Raw genomic sequence first — 21,840 nt, forward strand, 5'->3', positions numbered from 1 at the left:
TGACCAGAGGGCAGGAGTATGGAGTCACATGTAAATATATGCCCAGAACATGCAAGTTCACAAGCTACTGTAGCTTGATCTATAGTGGGTGAAGGAACAGAAAAGGTATCAAACATCATTTTTTTTAATGCATATATTACATTTCCCATTCTAGTGTTCCGAGAATGATGTCATATTCAGTGTTTTTAATTCACATATAACGTGTGCAGCTCAGGGAAATCTTATCCCAAAGAAAGAAGTGGATTAATTATAGAAAACAACTACACAGCAGCCAACGTCTGGCTCAGTAAGTGTCTGCAAATGCGGTTTATCCAACAGTGCATTGTCCCAGACAGAGCTATTTCCCGTATAATACCATCATTACTGCTGCACTGATATAGAGGGGCATTTGTCTGAGGCTCCCAGGGCCGGGGCTTTGTAGATATCTGCAGGGGGCTCCACGGACTTCCTTTGCACCATATTATACTGTATGCCTCCCTTTGTTGAGGTGGAGCTGGCAGCGGGTTCCTGGGACACTCAATACGATTTTCTTTTGGGATGGACAGGATATATAAGCTTTGTTGTCCTCAGTAATGAAGGGGTTAGCCTGTGATCCACGTGAGGCTGGTGTGCTTCCATCGATTCTATCTCCTTGTAGACAAATGCAGAGCTTGTGCTTTGCAGTCTTGTCGGGGCTGCAGTAAGGCTGAGCTGAACGATGCTGCTTTAACTCAACGTCAGATCAAGTTTGATCAATAACCCCCCTACTGGTCCAATTGGAAGATCCTTATTCATCTGATCTTTTTTTTTTTCCTCACTCCCTTTCTCTCTTCACCACCATCTTTGTGAAAAGTCCCCTGATTTCCTATAGTGAGAACGGGGCTGGATTTGCAGCTTGCATCCAATGGAACTGTCCAGGGTGCTGTAATAATAGTGCCTAGAGAAAGTGCCGGGAGACTTCAGTCCTGGCTGTGTCAGTTTCGTTTTAGAAATTGAAATCGTACGGCTGTGAAAATGGGGCAAAACGAGATACAGACTGTCTTCTTTTTGCTGGTGAGCCTTGCAGGAGAAAGCTTTGGAGGATTCCCTAACACAATCAATATAGGTAAGTGGCTGATCGCATGGAATGCTGATTAAAATCCCAAATACAGGCATATATGCTGGTCCTGCATACAGTAGCTGTGCATTGTCTTGTATTGCACAGCAGTTACTATCTGCATATACAGTATATGTATGCTTGCAGCAAGGCGTTTACCTCTCACTCTGCATTACGGGACGGTGAGGGAGTATTTTATGGAAGTATTAATAATGACCAACTTTATGCACTCTACTCACAATGTACAATCACACCAAACTCTGCTACAATACTCTATGTAATGGAAGTAAAGCAAAAATGTACTGACCATAAAATGATAGCATCGCTGCCCACACACTAATTACTGGATTGTCCTCTTGTTTGCTGTAGACAAAAGCAGACAGCATGCAGATAAATAGGGACATTGACACATCCAGTACGGATATTATGGGTAGAGTCACTGCAGTTTTCTATTTAAATGGGAAAACATTTGCAGAGATCGTATTTAGTGCATTTCCAATATAGAGATTCATTGTGATTCAGCACGCTGCAGAAAAGTTATTAGACTTGTGAGGAGCAATGCTCACCAGAATCGCCCAAAGAATCGGTTGTGCGATGTTCAGGGACACTGCTAGCTCTTTGTATGTATTAAGGACAGTATGCAAAGTAAAACACAGCATTCCATTCAGACACATCTTGTACACTGCTGAATAGGTTTGCTCGTCTTGTTCTTGGTGGATGCTGTGTAGAATGACTGGTGTCAGCAAATTGTAAAAGCAAGAGCAAGATACTACAACAGAAATTAGCACTCCTGCAGCATAGACCACATGCCTTCATTATATGTATTGCAGTCAGAGGGTTAAATACAACTATTCATATTAGAAATGAATGTATTTAATAATCTATTGTATATTACACTTGCTATAAATCATGTATAGGTGAGAATTGCTACACTGCTTTAAAATTATTATATTTGTCATATATATTGATGTCTTGTTTTGCATGTGTTTTTTTAATAGGTGGACTTTTCATGAAAAATACCATTCAGGAACACAGTGCATTTATATTTGCAGTGCAACTGCACAACACTAACCAAAATAACACAGAGAGGCCCTTCCAGCTGGTCCATCATGTAGATCACTTAGACTCGTCCAACAGTTTCTCAGTGACAAATGCATGTGAGTACAGTACCTACTGATTCAAATCATGTATTCAGAAAACCAAAGCATACAGGTATGCAGCATATGACAAGTTTCCAGCCATGAAATGGACCTCAGACTTATTACAGCTACAACCTGTATTACTTATTACAAATTGTACATGTCTATACTGTAGATTTCTGTATGCATGGTTCAGAATATTTAGTTTGCTAAAACTACCAGATACTACTTTTTTTTTATAAAATGTACTATTTATTAAAAAAAATAGTTAACAACTGTGATATTTAAATATAAAAAGAAAATTGAAGATGCTCCAGTATTATACACACTTAGATGATCTATTTGAATTATTTAGGATTTTTTTTAGTAATTCTAGAATATAAAAAGGCACTAGATTGTCCTCCCTCTCTCTCTCTCTCTCTCTCTCTCTCTCTCTCTCTCTCTCTCTCTTTCTCTCTCTCTCTCTCTCTCTCTCTCTATTCCCCCTCTCTCTTGATCTGCCTTTCTCTGTCTGTCTCTCTCTCCCTCCCTTTTCTCTTTCTGCCTCTAACTCACTCTCTCTCTCTCTCTCTCTCTCTCTCTCTCTCACTCACTCACTCAACCTCTCTTTCTCTTACTGTGAAATAGTACAGAGACATGGCTGGTCATGTGAATGCATCTAATGCAGCATTTACAAAGTCTGGACATGCATTAGTAAACACTAGGCATCTTTCCCAATGAAAATGTCTTATTGGCTGTGAAAATAAATAATACTACTATAAGGTATGCTGATGAATGTTGGAAATCTAAAGAATACTAAGACATTGTGGTTTTATTGCATGGTATTTAATGAGCTGTTCTCTGCAGTGCTCGATTCGCTTCTGTGGGCCACATGAAATAATAAGTATGCTGGGGAAATAGATGTGTGAAGTGTTGCTGAACACACTCCCATAGGAGCAAATTTATATTAGGTTTTATAGTAAGTAAGATATCTGTGCTTTAATAGTCACATTTTAACCAGTCTAGAGCCAAAACTCATCCTTTTTGCCTCTGCTGCATTGCCTGTCTGAGTAAAAGCACATAGATACAGTATTTGCAGTTTATTATTCCTTTTAATAGACCAAAGTGATTTATTTTTTGCTAGAAGTTGTAGTTATCATAAATAGTGACTTCATATACCAACTAACACCAAACAATAGAAACATTTTGGTCATATCCTTTAAATATGCAAAACACAATTAAAAATGCTAATTAAAATCCATTGAATTCTTCTATTTTTAGGTGTAGTATCTACTGTACATATTTAGATCTGTAGTCTGGCCTGTCATAGGGGTGCATTTTGTATGAATAGTACAGGGTCACTTGTGAGCAGTTGCTCTATAACTTTCAGTGGAAGCTGGCTGTTATGGTGTTGTACTGTCAGCTGTCTGTGGTACCACCTCTAAAAACCCTGGTTTACTTTTACTGGTTTATACAAAATTGAGTTTATACCTATGTACTATAATAAGCCAAGTTCTTTATTCCTACATGCTTTGCAATCTACCGTATTACTCTTCTTCTTGAATGAATGTCATTCAAATCAAACACTTAGGTTCCTTAATCCTTAATCAAATAAATCCCTTCAAGAGGTTGGCTTTGTAACACCATTTTACAAATATCAATGAATGGATTAAATTTAAATGCTCAAAGCCCTTTTACACCATTTTCAGTAATTGATTTTAATCAACAATATTTCTTTATGAAAATGAGGAAAATTACACAAGACAATCTGACAGTTGTTGCTGAGTATGTGTGATAGGAAATTTCAAATTGCACCACAGCAGACATAAAAATATTTAAAATAAGTATATTATTTCTTCCCTTGCTGCATACTGGTTGTCATTCATTCCACATAAAAAATAAATTTTGAAAGGTAGGAAATGGTGACTGCGCTTCTAGGGGTTTCAACCTATATTAGACATACTGTACAGTCAACAACAAATAATAATTCAGAGAAACCAAGGCTTATACTGCTACAGTGTGTAGCTCTAAAAAGGCTCATGGTGTCAAATCTGTACTCTAAAGAATGAAAAGCAATAATTTTCAAATGTCAGAAAGCTTTTACTTGCTTACTCCAAAGAGTGAAAGGACAGCCCAGCATGCAACCAACCACCATGAGAAACAGTATTTAACACAGGCAGAAACTCAGCTAGTTTTAATTGTACTCTAAATTTCTACATCAAATTCTTTGTCCTACTTGGCACTTTTTTGGTAAAAAGAAGAGTGAAGTGGTTTCTTTCAACTATTGGGCACTTACCCAGATGTGATTGACATAGTGCTAAAATAATGTAGTTTGAAGAAAACACTACACTAAAGATTTTAGAGGGCTCCTGTTTCCAAAGTCATGAGCCAAGACTGTCCTGCAGCAGTGCTACTGAATAACAGAATGGATACAATTCATGTCACTTTAGCACTAGGGACTTTCTCGAGTTCTTGATAAACATGCCTCTTATCCTTATATACTTAATGCAGCTGCAAAAAAAGCTTTGTCCTTGAATTCCACAGTGACTTAACCTGATAGCACATCATAACATAGTGAATTTCACACTTTGCAGCAGTAAAGGCTTGAAATTAATGTTATTTTCCACCAACACAAATGCCATTAACAAAATAGCAATGCAATGCACTAGGGAGTCTTTGACAGCATTCTGTAATTCCAAAGCAGTGCAAGTTGAGAAGGAAAGAAAAATGTGAGCTTAACTCAACAACTAAATGCTCAAAATACATTTAAGTTTTTGACATGTGTTCTACGTGTTTGTAATCATCCATCCCATTTATATCCCTTCTCACACTCAGAGCTAAATTATTTTGTACACACATGCACACACACAGACTCACTCACTCACTCACTCACTCACTCACTCACACATGCACTCACACACATGCATACATAAAACACACATTAATATACGTACAATAGAGAATATAGACAGCATTTACTCACATCCATTGGACCATTTATTTATCAAGATACTGTACACTCATATAATTTACACAAATAAAGATGCAGTAGATGCAAGAGGTAAATATAGATGGGCTTAAGTGAATAATTGCAGCTCGATAGTTAAGGCGTTTCATTGCAGGCTGCAGCTAACAACTCAGAGACAGTGCCAGAATTAATGTGGATTATGTTAAGGCTGCTTAGATCAAATGTTATTGAAAGAACCGCCTGTGTTTTTATGCTGTGCTGTTGTAGTGCATTCCACTACATTTCCTCAGCCTCTGCAGTGTCAGCTCATTAGCACACAGATCTCATATCCCCTCTCTGCACTGTCATTGCAAAAATTGCTGTTGTACACCTTTACAGTCAGCTAGGCTCTTGAATTACGCTCTGTTTGCAAGACACATTAAGGGGGAAAAGCCAAAGAACAACAAATGTAACCTTAGGGTTATTTGCTGTAGAATATTGCAAACAAAGCATCAGCACAAATCCTATTTTGTTCATTAATGTTGAGGATATAGGCAGATTAGCAAGTGGGTTGAAAATGTACATACAAGAATGGCTTCTTTCATCCAAAAAAAGTTGGCAAGTGGACTTACGTCTGCAGGGCAGGTTTAGACAGTGCTGTCTGCGATAACTGAACTCTTGTAGCACTGTTTCAGTATTTAAACAAGCAAAAACAGTGTCAAATGAACGGATGTATGAGTCTGTATGATTATGTTACTCACATTGCTTACAGTCTTTGGAGAATGGATGAGTAGGAGTTGATGAGGGAGATGCTTAGGGAAATAAACTGATCGAGGGTGAGGGTAAGACAGATAGAAAGGAAGAGTGGGAGAGGATGAGGGAGATGTTTGGGCAGATAAAGTGATATAGGGTGAGGGAAAGACAGATTGAAAGAATGAGTTGGAGGGGATGAGGAAGATGTTTAGAGAGATAGAGGGCGAGGGAAGACATATAGAAGGAAGAGTGGGAGAGGATGGGGGAGATGTTTAGGGAGATAAAGTGATGGAGGTTGAGGGAAAGACCGATAGATAGAAAGAATGAGTTGGAGGAAATGAGGGAGATGGTTACGGAGATAAAGTGATAGAGGGTGAGGGAAAGACAAATAGAAGGAATGACTTGGAGGGGATGATGGAGATGTTTTGGGAAATAAAGGAATAGATAGACAATGTGTTTATATGTTATCTTTAGGGTCAGTTATGTGGTGAGGGACTGGTTATGCTTTTGTTTGTCTACATATTTTCTGACTTGAAGTCACAAGCATGGTTTTGTCTATTACATTGACCTCAAATAATTTGAATTGGTCCTGGACCACCAATCAGGGCACCCCTGCAAGTACCCCGAGGCACCCCAGGGTGCCTAGGCACACAGATTTAGAAACACTGGCTTATCCCCACACAACTTCTAGGGCCAGCCATAACATAAATGTACTCTATACAATAGTTCTCCTGTAGTTAAATCATTGTGCATTTTATTTTAATACTAGTCAAGAAGCTCAAGAAGAAGATTTTAAAACTACAGTATGTAATAGGGATCGGTATGAGAAACCAGCAGCCAGGATCCCGGCCGTCAGTATACCGACAGTGGGATCCCTGCCACCGGTGTGCCAGCAGCAGGGCGAGCGCTTGTAAGCTCCTTGCAGGCTCGCTGCTCTGCCACATTGCTGGCACAGTGGCTCGTTACGCTCGTAGACACCCATAGAGGTAGAAAAGCCTGTGGCGCTGGGATTTCGTTGGCGGTATTTCACTGGCAGTTGGGATTCCGGCATCGGCATTGTGACATCTGGAATCCTGACTAGCGGTATTGTTACCACCTCCCATGTAATAATACTGGCATTATCTATATTCCTTACATCATCCAAATATATAATGTATGTTTGGATATGTACATACACTGTATATACTTTGCTTTGGTATATAGAAATGCTACATTCAGGCATGTTTTATCATCTTAGTATTAAAACTCTCATTTTTATGTGCCAGTTCTTCAAGCATAGCTTGTTTATTACTTTTTTAATGAAACAACCTCTTGAATGATCTCCTTCAGGCTTTTATCCTATGTCTAACCTGCCCCTTACATGAATCCTTCTTAAATGCTTTGCTGTAACATTGGAGACCATTTACTAAGAACAAATAGCCTGCAAGGCAGTGGCAAAGCAGTCATGAATCCAGAGAATCAGTTTATGGAGCAAGATAGCAGCTTTTGTGGGCAAGCAGAAGTTGGCACAGCCTGAGAGGAGGAGTTGCGTAGTGAGGTTGTCCCTTGTAAAGTGTGTAATAGATGCACCTACACATATTGTTATGTTTTCCAGTGACAGAAAGAGATTTACTTTTGCTATTGTTTATACTTTGCTTCCAGGCTTAGACTAGGAGCATGTACTGTGTACAGAGATGGATCCTTTTCTTCCCTCTCCAAAAAGAAATGTGATGTGGTAGCCCAAAGGCTAGTATTGAAGGCTACTATTGGCTAATGTCATCTTCAGATGGCGTTAGTTGCTGGGGCAAGCTATACAAGAGCTCGACAATTCTGACCATTTAGGTTTCTATAGGGGTTGATATTTTAAATTTAAATAGAGGGATCATAGTACAGTATCTCTAATATATGCTGCGGTCCCTCCTTGTTACATCCAGGGGATACTTACATTTTGTGGGGATCCCCTGAAAATAAGTAAATTTCCCGCACATATCTACAGTATACTAAGACGTTGTTTACATTGTTTTCCAAAGTATGTGTCTATATTGTTTGAATTAAGTTTCTTTTACAATATGCTGATTAATGTATTTGTACTATGTAACTTTATACTGCTACTACTTCTATTACTTTTAATAATAGAAATAGTAGTTGTATTCATACAGTACATTGTATTTTGTATTCACTGGCATAAATACGTATAAGGCTAGCTACAAGTATGCATTAACCACTTACCTATGATTGCATGAGTCATGCTCCTCTGAGTTCTGTATGATGAGGGTAATGGTGGGATGCAATGCCAAAGGGCAGAGCCATGGGGGAAGGGGATTTTTGCCACAGAGGAGTAGGGGTAAGTGGGTTATATGGTGATTCCCCTGCACATAAGTTTTCTTGAGCCTGAGGGGAAGGCATTTATACACTTACATAGTTATGCAGTGAAGCAGAAAATAAACAGGGGGCCTATGGACACTTGTGAGTGGGGGATTGTGCCACTAGGGATGTATCAGAACTAGTGGGATGGGGGTAATACTACTGGGGATATGTTGTTGTTGGGGATTTTTTTGACACTGTGGGGTAAGAGGTCATTTTATAATGTGGGCCTATGGACACCCTCTAGGCACATTTTTTTCCAATAAATTAGCCAGTTAAGTATAGTAGATAAAGCACTATAGGGACATATATTTTGTGAGTGTGTATGTATATATATATATATATATATAGATAGCAGGAAGGCTCGGCACTCTCAGGTGGGTGAAGCTTACTTGCTGTGGTGCCCTTCGGGAAAAAAGCTATCCAAAATAGTGTACTTTGTAACAGCGGCACTCTGCAGTCTAATCAACGGTGAAAAAAAGCCTTTATTTCGGTCCTACGCCGTTTCGGGGTTAAACCCCGTCTTCAGGGACAAACAGTACATACCAAATTGCCAAAACATCAATCTTATATACCCATCTAACAAGTACTCTTAGTGAATAACACCAATCACCTGTCCAGCGCTGTCGTTCCCGCCGCGTTTGGCCGCTGTGTGTGCGGGTCTCAAAGCAATGACGTCAGCGGTCAGCGCCGGACAGGGAGCACCAATGAGGGAGTTAGTAAGAGTGTTGCTAGGCGACTCCTATAAATAACAACAAAACAGTGCGTGTTATTCCAACGAACCCGTGCAATGTTAAAAGCTCCTAATGAGCATATCACTAGCTAACTCTACCTGACTATATAATACCTATATTAAAATCAAAGGAGGACATTCCCACTGGATAGTTAGTAGTTAAATAACAAATCTCATAAAGGGCTTGATATTACTACAATGTAACAAATCTCAACTAGACATTAAGACATCCATAACAGTACCATGATCATTTATTTCTCTAGTATGGTACTGTTATGGATGTCTTAATGTCTACTTGAGATTTGTTACATTGTTGTAATATCAAGCCCTTTATGAGATTTGTTATTTAACTACTAACTATCCAGTGGGAATGTCCTCCTTTGATTTAATATAGGTATTATATAGTCAGGTAGAGTTAGCTAGTGATATGCTCATTAGGAGCTTTTAACATTGCACGGGTTCGTTGGAATAACACGCACTGTTTTGTTGTAATTTATAGGAGTCGCCTAGCAACACTCTTACTGACTCCCTCATTGGTGCTCCCTGTCCGGCGCTGACCGCTGACGTCATCGCTTTGAGACCCGCACACACAGCGGCCAGACGTGGTGGGAACGACAGCGCTGGACAGGTGAGTGGTGTTATTCACTAAGAGTACTTGTTAGATGGGTATATAAGATTGATGTTTTGGCAATTTGGTATGTACTGTTTGTCCCTGAAGACGGGGTTTAACCCCGAAATGGTGTAGGACCGAAATAAAGGCTTTTTTTCACCGTTGATTAGACTGCAGAGTGCCGCTGTTACAAAGTACACTATATATATATATATATATATATATATATATATATATATATATATATTAGAGATGAGCGGGTTCGGTTCGTCGAGATCCGAACCCCCCAAACTTCACGTGGTTTACATGGGTCCAAGGTAGCCTCGGTTCTTCCCGCCTAACATGCAAAATCGGAATGGGGGAAAATGTCATCATCCCGCTGTTGGATTCTCGCGAGATTCGGATTCCATATAAAGAGCCGCGTGTCGCCGTCATTTTCACTTGTGCATTGTCGATTGAGCGGAGAGGACGTGGCTACGTTCTCTGCCTGAAAAGCTCAATATCTGTGCTCAGTGTGCTGCATTGTGGGGACCAGTATATAGTAGTACAGTGCTGCATTGTGGTGACCACCAGTATATAGTAGTACAGTACAGTTGTCCATTGCTGTATCTTGCAGCTCCGTGTCAGACTCAGTTCTATTCTCCGGATCAGTGCTCAATATCTGTGCTGCATTGTGGGGACCAGTATATAGTAGTACAATGCTGCATTGTGGTGACCACCAGTATATAGTAGTACATTACAGTTGTCCATTGCTGTATCTTGCAGCTCCGTGTCAGACTCAGTTCTATTCTCCGGATCAGTGCTCAATATCTGTGCTGCATTGTGGGGATCAGTATATAGTAGTACAGTGCTGCATTGTGGTGACCACCAGTATATAGTAGTGCAGTACAGTTGTCCATTGCTGTATCTTGCAGCTCCATGTCAGACTCAGTTCTATTCTCCGGATTAGTGCTCAATATCTTTGCTGCATTGTGGGGACCAGTATATAGTAGTACAGTGCTGCATTGTGGTGACCACCAGTATATAGTAGTACAGTACAGTTGTCCATTGCTGTATCTTGCAGCTCCGTGTCAGACTCAGTTCTATTCTCCGGATCAGTGCTCAATATCTGTGCTGCATTGTGGGGACCAGTATATAGTAGTACAGTGCTGCATTGTGGTGACCACCAGTATATAGTAGTACAGTACAGTAGTCCATTGCTGTATCTTGCAGCTGGCATAAAATTCCACACATTAAAACTGGAGAATATAAATATGGAGGGTAAGATCGGGAAAGCTCAAGATCCACTTCCACTTAGTGCTGAAGCTGCTGCCACTAATCATGGCAGAGATTATGAAAATTTCCTACCGTTTCTGAGTAGCTCCAGACCTACTCCTATCTTGCGATGACTGCAGTCTGTTTTGTTTCTGGTTTGACGTCACAAACATGCCCTGCATTCGGCCAGCCACTCCCCGTTTCTCCAGCCACTCCTGCATTTTTACCTGGCACGCCTGTGTTTTTTAGCACACTCCCTGAAAATGCTGAGTTGCTGCCCAGAAACACCCACTTCCTGTCAATCAAACAACGAACACTCGAGCGACGGAACAGCGTTGCTCGAGCTGTTGTAAAACTACAAAGTTTTGTGTGAAAGTACTTAGCGCATGTGTGCTCCGTACCATGCGCTTCCGCATAAATGCTGTTTTTTCACCTGATCGCTGTGCTGCGAAAAACGGCAGCGAGCGAACAACTCGGAATGAGGGCCACTGGACGGGAAGAGGTTGCTACTTCCACCATTTGCACGCCCCCTGCAAGTGCTGGAAGGAGCACCCACAGTCCAGTTCCTGATATTCAAATTGAAGATGTCACTGTTGAAGTACACCAGGATGAGGATATGGGTGTTGCTGGCGCTGAGGAGGAAATTTACAAGGAGGATTCTGATGGTGAGGTGCTTTGTTTAAGTCAGGCACCCGGGGAGACACCTGTTGTCCATGGGATGAATAAGGCCATTGACATGCCTGGTCAAAATAAAAATAAAAATCACCTCTTCGGTGTGGAATTATTTCAACAGAAATGCGGACAACAGGTCTCAAGCCGTGTGTTGCCTTTGTCAAGGTGTAATAAGATGGGGTAAGGACGTTAACCTCCTAGGAACATCCTCCCTTATACGTCACCTGGAGCGCATTCATCAGAAGTCATTGACAAGTTCAAAAACTTTGGGTGACAGAGGAAGCAGTCCACTGACAACTAAATCCCTTCTTCCTCTTGTACCCAAGCTCCTGCAAACCACACCACAAACTCCCTCAGTGTCAATTTCCTCCTTAGACAGGAACGTTAATAGTCCTGCAGGTCATGTCACTGGCAAGTCTGACGAGTCCTCTCCTGATTGGGATTCCTCCGATGGATCCTTGAGTGTAACGCCTAATGATGCTGTTGCTGCTGGCGCTGCTGTTGTTGCTGCTGGGAGTCGATCGTCATCCCAGAGGGGAAGTCGGAAGACCACTTGTACTACTTCTAGTAAGTAACTGACTGTCCAACAGTCCTTTGCGAGGAAGATGAAATATCACAGCAGTCATCCTGTTGCAAAGTGGATAACTCAGGCCTTGACAGCTGTGTTGGTGTTAGACGTGCATCCAGTATCTGCTGTTAGTTCACAGGGACTTAAAGAATTTCTTGAGGTAGTGTGTCCCTAGTAAAAAATACCATCTAGGTTCCACTTCTCTAGGCAGGCGATACCGAGAATGTACACAGACGTCAGAAAAAGAGTCACCAGTGTCCTAAAAAATGCAGTTGTACCCAATGTCCACTTAACCATGGACATGTGTACAAGTGGAGCAGGGCAGACTAAGGACTATATGACTGTGACAGCCCACTGGGTAGATGTATTGCCTCCCGTAGCAACAACAGCAGCAGCGGCACCAGTAGCAGAATCTCGCAAATGCCAACTCGTTCCTAGGCAGGCTACGCTTTGTATGACCGCTTTCCATAGGAGGCAAACAGCTGACAACCTCTTATGGAAACTGAGGAACATCATCGCAGATTGGATTACCCCAGTTGGACTCTCCTGGGGATTAGTGACATCGGACATTGCCACCAATATTGTGTGTGCATTACATGTGGGCAAATTCCAGCACGTCCCATGTTTTGCACATACAATTAATTTGGTGGTGCAGAATTTTTTTAAAAACGACAGGGGCATGCAAGAGATGCTGTCGGTGGCCCGAAAAATTGCGGGCCACTTTCGGCATTCAGCCACCGCGTGCCAAAGACTGGAGCACCAGCAAACACTCCTGAACCTTCCGTGCCATCACCTGAAGCAAGAGGTGGTAACGAGGTGGAATTCAACCCTCTATATGCTTCAGAGGATGGAGGAGCAGCAAAAGGCCATTCAAGCCTATACATCTGCCTACGATATAGGCAAAGGAGGGGGAATGCACCTGACTCAAGCGCAGTGGAGAATGATTTCAACGTTGTGCAAGGTTCTGCAACACCTTGAACTTGCCACATGTGAAGTCAGTTCAGACACTGCCAGCCTGAGTCAGGTCATTTCCCTCATCAGGCTTTTGCAGAAGCAGCTGGAGAGATTGAAGGAGGAGCTAAAACAGAACGATTCCGCTAGGCATGTGGACTTGTGGATGGAGCCCTTCATTCGCTTAACCAGGATTCATGGGTGGTCAATCTGTTGAAATCAGAGCACTACATTTTGGCCACCGTGCTCGATCCTAGGTTTAAAGCCTACGTTGTATCTCTCTTTCTGACAGACACAAGTCTGCAGATGTTAAAAGACCTGCTGGTGAGACAATTGTCAAGTCAAGTGGAACGTGACCCGCCAACAGCTCCTCCTTCATTTTCTCCCGCCACTGGAGCTGCCAGGAAAAGGATCACATTTCTAAAACCACCCGCTGGCGGTGATGCAGGGCAGTCAAGAGCAAAAACTTTCATCTGGTCCGGACTGAAGGACCTGCCAACAATTACTGATGTTGTCTACTGTCACTGCATGTGATTCTGTCACCATTGAAAGAATGGTGGAGGATTATATGAGTGACAGCATCCAAGTATGCATGTCAGACAGTCCATACATATACTGGCAGGAAAAAGAGGCAATTTGGAGGCCCGTGCACAAACTGGCTTTATTTTTCCTAAGTTGCCCCCCCTCCAGTGTCTACTCCGAAAGAGTGTTTAGTGCAGCCGCTCACCTTGTCAGCGATCGGTGTACGAGGTTACTTCCACAAAATGTGGAGAAGATGATGTTCATCAAAATGAATTATAATCAATTCCTGCGTGGAGACATTTAACAGCAATTGCCTCCAGAAAGTACATTGGATTCCAGTGGGGACGATTTAATACTCTGTGAGGAGGGGGATGTACACAGTGAAAGGGGTGAGGAATCGGAGGATGATGATGAGGTCGACATCTTGCCTCTGTAGAGCCAGTTTGTGCAAGGAGAGATTGATTTCTTCTTTTTTGGTGTGGGCCCAAACCAACCAGTCATTTCAGCCACAGTCATGTGGCAGACCCTGTCGCTGGAATGATGGGTTTGTTAAAGTGTGCATGTCCTGTTTATACAACATAAGGGTGGGTGGGAGGGCCCAAGGACAATTCCATCTTGCACCTCTTTTTTTATTTATCTTTGCATCATGTGATGTTTGGGGACAATTTTTTTTAGTGCCATCCTGTCTGACACTGCAGTGTCACTCCTAGATGGGCCAGGTGTTTGTGCCGGCCACTTGGCTCACTTAGCTTAGTCATCCAGCGACCTCGGTGCAAATTTTAGGACTAAAAATAATATTGTGAGGTGTGAGGTATTCAGAATAGACTGGAAATGAGTGGAAATTATGGTTATTGAGGTTAATAATACTATGGGATCAAAATTACCCCCAAATTCTATGATTTAAGTTGTTTTTGAGGGTTTTTTGAAAAAAACACCAGAATCCAAAGCACACCCGAATCCGTCAAAAATTTTTAAGGGAGGTTTTGCCAATATGCATCCAAATCCAAAACACGGCCACGGAACCGAATCCAAAACCAAAACACAAAACCCGAAAAATATCCGGTGCACATCACTAATATATATATATTCCTTAAATTGTTGAAAAAAAGTGTCCGAACTGAACAGTGGCCCTCATTCCGAGTCGTTCGCTCTGTATTTTTCTTCGCATCGCAGCGTTTTTCTGCTTAGTACGCATGCGCAATGTTCGCACTGCGACTGCGCCAAGTAATTTTGCTATGAGGATAGTATTTTTACTCACGGCTTTTTCTTCGCTCCGGCGATCCTAGTGTGATTGACAGGAAATGGGTGTTACTGGGTGGAAACACGGCGTTTTATGGGCGTGTGGATAAAAACGCTACCGTTTCCGGAAAAAACGCGGGAGTGGCTGGAGAAACGGAGGAGTGTCTGGGCGAACGCTGGGTGTGTTTGTGATGTCAAACCAGGAACGACAAGCACTGAACTGATCGCAGATGCCGAGTAAGGTTGAAGCTACTCAGAAACTGCTAAGTAGTTTGTAATCGCAATATTGCGAATACATCGTTCGCAATTTTAAGAAGCTAAGATTCACTCCCAGTAGGCGGCGGCTTAGCGTGTGTAACTCTGCTAAAATCGCCTTGCAAGCGAACAACTCGGAATGAGGGCCAGTATCTGTACTTTAGAGTTGTATTTTTGTAATATCATATAGTAGCATCAAAAGGGCAAACCACAACTCTAAGTACACTCAAACAAAAAGAGCGAAGACTGAATTACTGAAACCCACAGTTTTTCATGGTTCCGTAAATCACTAGTTATACAAGTGCAAACTCAAACTTGAACACGTAGTAGCTTTCACTTATTGCTGCAAAAGACCCACCTAAAAATAGGTGTACAGTAATTACACATATCCACAACTCTGCATGGCCCATCATTTCATTGACATGCCCTCTCTGAATTTTGCGTACCTGTATCTGCCTCATTACCAGATAGTTATGCCACTTTAGTAACAAGTGGAGATGCAGCTGAGCTCCTTATGACTCAGCATCACCTGTGCTTTCATATGCTCAGCTCTTGATTATGTGCATTGCAGATATACACAATAAAGTCCACAAGACTTGTGTTGAACTCTACGTCAGCCCTTTAGTCCTTGGCTTGTTAACACGGCCACGTAGGAGGGACACAGCTATATGTTATTAGTGACGGTATACAGTAGTTCATGGAATCTTAACAAAATGGAGGTTTTGTCCTTTAAATAATTATACAGTAGCCAAAAGGTTTTTGTTTTTTATGACTTTGTACTGTAACTGCTAAATTAGTGCAATATAATGAAACGATATAGAGCAACAGATGCCAGGAAAGTATGTATTAATAAGTAAATTATCATGTGTTTCCATTATTGCACCAATCAAGTTTATTTAATAGAATACTACATTTATTTTAATATTGCTAGAATCTAATTGTTCTAATATTTTTTTGTATGAGCAGCTCCAGGTTTCTTTGAGAATGTACTCTAGTTATGTTTATCATGTCTGGTTCACCAGCTTGCTATTTAGTAGAGATGAGCGGGTTCGGATTTAACGCCAGAATTAACGCCAGTTCGGTTTTATCCGGATTTTTTCTATTGGCTATCCAAAACACGTGACATCCGTGAGCCAATAAGATGCCGTTTTGAGAACCGAGTAAATCCGAGTAAAACCGAGTAAAACCGAACCCGCTCATCTCTACTATTTAGTAACTTTACCAGATACAGTGTAACACATTCACTTTAGCTCCCAAATGCATTTTTTGGATCAAAATTACCTTGATTCCCCTTTCTTTTGGTGGTTCTTTTTTGGGACTTTTATGTTTATTTGTCATAAAAAGTGAAATTGCAGTCTTGAAATGTATCAAAGAGAACCAGCCATCCACTATCCTATCATCAAGATAATTGTACTTTTCATGTAGAGTGTTTTGATAAATATGATATTTTGGTCTTGGTTTTAGTCATAAAACACTATGGTCTACTGTATATTGTATATTTGTCTTTTGGTGTGGGTGTACATCCATAATTTACAGCTACTGTATAACACAAAAAGATCTGCTTACACTAAAGAGTATATTAAGTTTAATTTTGGGGGCACGTGTTTTCAACCACCATACATTACCGCTCGTCAGCACATTTGTCATCCACCAGTTTTAATGTCTATCAATTTGGAGGGTAAAAACTCTATTAATGAGTGGTGGTTTTAAATCATGTAAATTAAATGTGGTTTAAGAAAAATGCCATACTTACAGTAAAACTTGAATGATCTCTGCATTATAGATGAGATTAAGCTCATGTTTGGCTGCATGGCTATTAAGTAGAATGGCATACCAGAAATTAACTTAATCAGCTGCTCTATGTAAGCAGTTCATCTTGCATCATTTGAGTTTTATTTCTAACCACTAGATTACATATGATAAAGAACTGTATAAAGTAAATGAAAATTTAAAAATGGGCTATATTATTTGCCACATTGTAACATAAATTACGAGGGCATTACTAATATTAAAAAAACATATGGGTGAACTGTTAATAGAAAAAAAAAAAAAAAACAATACTGGGGCACGACTAATATTAGATAAAAATATGAGGATGATATTATTACATGTGACCTACAGTAATACAGTATATGTAGGGGCATACATATTATTTTTAAACAATATGAGGGCACTGTTATTGACAGTAGAGGCTCAATGCTACTTGGCATCCATAGGTGAAAAATGTTACCAATTACTGGGTCTGTGGTTTTACTTATACAATATTAATCCATGGTTTATGTAGTCATGTGGTTGAAAAAAATGGGGTGTAATGACTGAAGAAGAGGCTGCATATGCCATAATAACTACTCAGGAGCAATGTGAGGAAACCCAATGTGGCAATATATCAAGTATTGGTAACTACAGTAGTTATATTATTATTAAAATGAAAAAGACTAAAAACTTTTTAGGATGGCTCGTTATCAGAAAGCCGCTATAGAACAGTTATGAGCTCTGAAGATTGGCTGTCACATGTTAAATACTTTTCAGTCGTTAGTGGACTAGGCTGACCAGATTTGTGTCTCTCTTGCTCTCCTTACTAGTGTCGTCCTTCAGTAACATATCATGAAGAAAAGGATATTGTACTGTATAGATAAAGGGCCTGTTTCTAAGATGTACACTAATGCCATTGTAGCTACGAATGTGTACACATTGACTGTATGAAAATATGCAAATACTGCAGCCTCCTTGATTAATATTGAGGTGCCCAGTGGCAGCTTTGAGAGTAACAGCGCCTTCTTTCGCAGATCAGTCAGTTAATAAACTTCTGAGTAGACCTACAGTATAGTAATACAGCATGGCCACAAGAAGTAAGAAGGTGAAACCTTTGCAGCAGCATACGGAATTGCAGATTAAGGGTGAGACACACCCAAAAGCCATGATGACACACCTGCATTTTTACTGCTACTCCCCTTATCTGCCCCCAACTGGTCCCTAATTGTCAATCACTTTGCGATTGTAGATTTTTTTATGATAGTCTTCTGTATCTCTGGTGCCAGTTCCACTTTGAGTTCATCAGTCCACTTCCTTGCAAGCTTTTCTAATATATTTTGAGCAGTACAAGAGAACTTGAAACATATTTTCCTTTTTAGCCTCAAAAAATATATAATTTCCTTTCTACTGTTAATAAAAAATGAAATCTGAATTACACCTTATATTGGCTTTGCAAGATAACGTTCTACTACTCTAACAAATAATATAATGACATTTCATATTTCTCACTCATTTAATGTGCCTCAGGGTTACACTGCATGCAGTAATGAGAGTAAAGTAGCTATTGGGTGGTTTAGCTTTCTTGAGTGTTGCATTTGATCTGTTATGATGTATTTTATCTAAATGGACGCTACAGTTACACCTCTAGACTCATGCTGGCTGTACCCAACACTACAATATTTCCTAGCAAATATGTGCATGAAGATGTTACACTTTGAAGCATAATTTTAATTATTAGTTGAGATACTTCACTTAATTATCTGGTAATTCTTTTACTAATATGTTACCTTGACACTATTATGCTGCCTCTTATTGTCACATTCTATGTTATAATCTATTCTGTGATTATACAGTACATATGTTATGTGTCTCTTTTACACTGCTTATGTTCAAGTGTACTTGATATTTCTGTAAAATATTGTTGGAAAAAATGGATAAACAGCAAGGGCCCTCATTCCGAGTTCGCTCGCTAGCTGCTTTTAGCAGCAGTGCACACGCTAGGCCGCCGCCCTCTGGGAGTGTATATTAGCTTAGCAGAATAGCGAATGAAAGATTAGCAGAATTGCTACTAAATAATTCTTTGCAGTTTCTGAGTAGCTCCAGACCTACTCACAGATTGCGATCAGCTCAGTCCGTTTAGTTCCTGGTTTGACATCACAAACACACCCTGCGTTCGGCCAGCCACTCCCCCGTTTCTCCAGAAACTCCCGCGTTTTTCCCTGACATGCCTGCATTTTTTAGCACACTCCCGGAAAACGCTCAGTTACCACCCAGAAACGCCCCTTTCCTGTCAATCATTTACCGATCAGCAGAGCGACTGAAAAGCGCTGCAGAATCCACAGCAAAACTGCTAAGTTTTTAGTTAATAACTAAGCGCATGCACAATTAGCAACAAATCGCAGCATAGCGAAAATCGGCAACGAGTGAACAACTCGGAATGACCCCCAATATGCAATAGAGACCTTGGCATTTTCTCCATTCTAAGTTTTAAAATAGTGGCTCAAGATTTGCAGGAAAAAAACAACAGATCACTTTAAATCATAGGTGTCAATTTTACATTTCTGAAGATCAACAAATTGTTATCCATGCAATTTAGCAAAATGCTTTTATATGCTTCCCACATTACATAATATTTTATTTGCAATAACATTTCATGAATAGCACAGTGGTTCCTAAATTGGGCCTGTGGTGTTAGGTGGGGGGGGGGGGGCACTTGCAGAGGTGAAATGGTTTGGTGATCCTGGGCCATCTCAAATTAGTTATGGTCAATGTGATAGACAAATCCAGTGCTGGTGGCCGCCAGTCCTTATATAAATGGACAACAAGAAGTGCAACCCTGTCCACTACCACATAACTAAACCTAAGGAAGACTGGTAACCACAGTTTACTTAATTTAATATTTTTTTCTGAAATTATCAACATACTTTATGCCTAGGGGCAGGGACGTATGTACCCCTTGGCCAGGATTGTACTCAGCAGGTGCTCCATCTGAGGAGGGCACCGCCTGGTGGTGCCACCTGTGTCCAGGGGGTAGAGTCACATAGATTATAGGTGGCCCGTCTGGTAACTGACATTGGCTTATGTTAAAATCAGTGTTATTTGAAAAAAAATTATGGCCTTAGACTCTATGGAGCAGCTAGCTGCACGGACTGTCAGTGAGTGGTATATGCTAGTCTAGAGAGGGCAAACAATGTCCCAGCAATCAAGCGTGTAATGTGGGCAGAGCAGGAGCTCTTAGCTCCCTGATATTCATTACTTACAAAATGTCAGATGCAGTACTTGTGTTGCACATACTTGATATATATAATATATATATATTGTGACAAAGGGCCTAATTCATAGTTGATTGCAGCAGCAAATTTGTTAGCAGTTAGGCAAAACCATGTGCACTGCAGGGGGGGGGGCAGATATAATATGTGCAGAGAGAGAGTTATATTTGGGTGTGGTGCGTTCAAACCAAAATCTAAATTGCAGTGTAAAAATAAAGCAGCCAGTAATTACCCTGCACAGAAACAAAATAACCCACCCAAATCTAACTCTCTCTGTAAATGTTTTATCTGCCCTACCTGCAGTACACATGGTTTTGCCCATCTGCTAACAAATTTGCTGCTGAGATCAACTTTGAATTACCCCCAAAGTTTCAAATGGGATGATGATTCCAAAATGTTGCCAGAAAGAAAGATCACCTCTGATTTGGGCATAGGTGGTATCAGGCTCAATGCGTTTCACTTGTATATAGTGTGTACAGCTTCCTCAGGATCTTTCCAACCCCAACCCTGATTGCTCCAATCACTGCAGCACAGCCGCGGGCTCTTCTTGGCCCACTCTGCAGATGAGTGATGTGTGCCTTGTGAACTGCACTGGGAACAAACAGTGGCAGGAGAATAGAAGGCAAGTGTTCAGAGACAAGTTTGTCTGCCCTGACTCCTATTTCCACAGCCAACCCCTTCTGCCACCACATGTTTATTTGTACCCATGTCAACTCTGAAACCTGCTTTCCCACCCCCCTGCGTTATCTCTGTCATGCCTGTGTCTCTCTACGACCTACTTTCCCATTCCCTGTGTCTGTCTTTATCACACTCTGTGTCTCTCTGAGACCTCCTTTACCACCCCCTGTGTCTGTCTCTGTCAAACCCTGTAGCTGTGTCTATCATGCCTTGTGTCTTTTGGACAATTCCTTTCCCACCTCCTCCATCTGTCTCTCTCACAACATGTGTCGCTTTGGCCATAGCCAGATTAAGAAGGGTGGGGTGCAGGGTATACTGTACCCTGGGCCCCCCTTTGTCAGGGGGCCCCCGGCCAGATCACATTGACATCACTAGCTTTACCTCTTAAGCAGCAGCAGAACCAGCACCCAGAATTCTGAGCAAGACAGTATGCAGTGCAGGTAGAGACACAGGAATATCATGTTTCATGAGCTACTGACAGAGCTTTCTGACCAGAGGAGAGATAGGAGGGTGGAGAGAACTGTAAATGAAACAGGGATCCCAGCTTATCCTCCTCCTCACCTGGGTGTCTGAGTCCTGTGTAAACTGTTATGCAGCTAAACCATATGGGTCTAGAGATAGAGACACACACAGGGAGTCCTCCTGAGTCCTATCCCAGTTTGAAAGTAGTACAGAGGCTGCTGCTATTCTTGCATGTGACAAGATAAATTATTTTATTTTTCTATGTGTATTTTAAGGTTAAGTTTTCTTTGTTCCACTACCAGAAAAGTTTATAAAATAGTTTTCTTTCAATTAGGTGGAGCTATAAACAGTACCCAGGCATTATTAAACTATTGTAGACTTATGGATTAGTATTGCGCCACATGTGCGATAAGACAGATATGTTGTTTAAAAAGCTAATCACTAAGACACTCCCCTATGCTGCTAATGGGGCATCTGCTGTTACCCTCAAAGAATATAGGGATGGTAAAACCCTAAAGACAAATGTAGGAAAAAGAGGGGATGAGAGTGAGTAGCGACCTCGGTGTCCTATAAAAGTGTAAAATTGCCAGTATGTTTAAAAATATTAAAAGCTATTTATTAACATAACATTCAAACATA

At 41.0% G+C, this 21,840-nt stretch overlaps 1 protein-coding gene across 3 annotated transcripts in view; it reads left to right on the top strand.

Annotated features, from left to right (window-relative positions):
* Positions 1–417: 417 nt before the first annotated feature.
* GRIA3 (glutamate ionotropic receptor AMPA type subunit 3) overlaps positions 418–21,840 on the top strand; it is a 459,549-nt gene continuing 438,126 nt past the window's right edge. For all 3 annotated transcript variants that reach the window (XM_063937238.1, XM_063937239.1, XM_063937240.1), the window contains exons 1-2: positions 418–1,084; positions 2,074–2,232. In XM_063937238.1, the coding sequence (XP_063793308.1) occupies positions 994–1,084; positions 2,074–2,232 (250 nt within the window). In that variant the 5' untranslated portion in view covers positions 418–993. The remainder of the gene's footprint in view (positions 1,085–2,073; positions 2,233–21,840) is intronic.

The sequence above is a fragment of the Pseudophryne corroboree genome, chromosome 8 (assembly GCF_028390025.1).
Source record: "Pseudophryne corroboree isolate aPseCor3 chromosome 8, aPseCor3.hap2, whole genome shotgun sequence".
NCBI classification, from domain to species: domain Eukaryota; kingdom Metazoa; phylum Chordata; class Amphibia; order Anura; family Myobatrachidae; genus Pseudophryne; species Pseudophryne corroboree.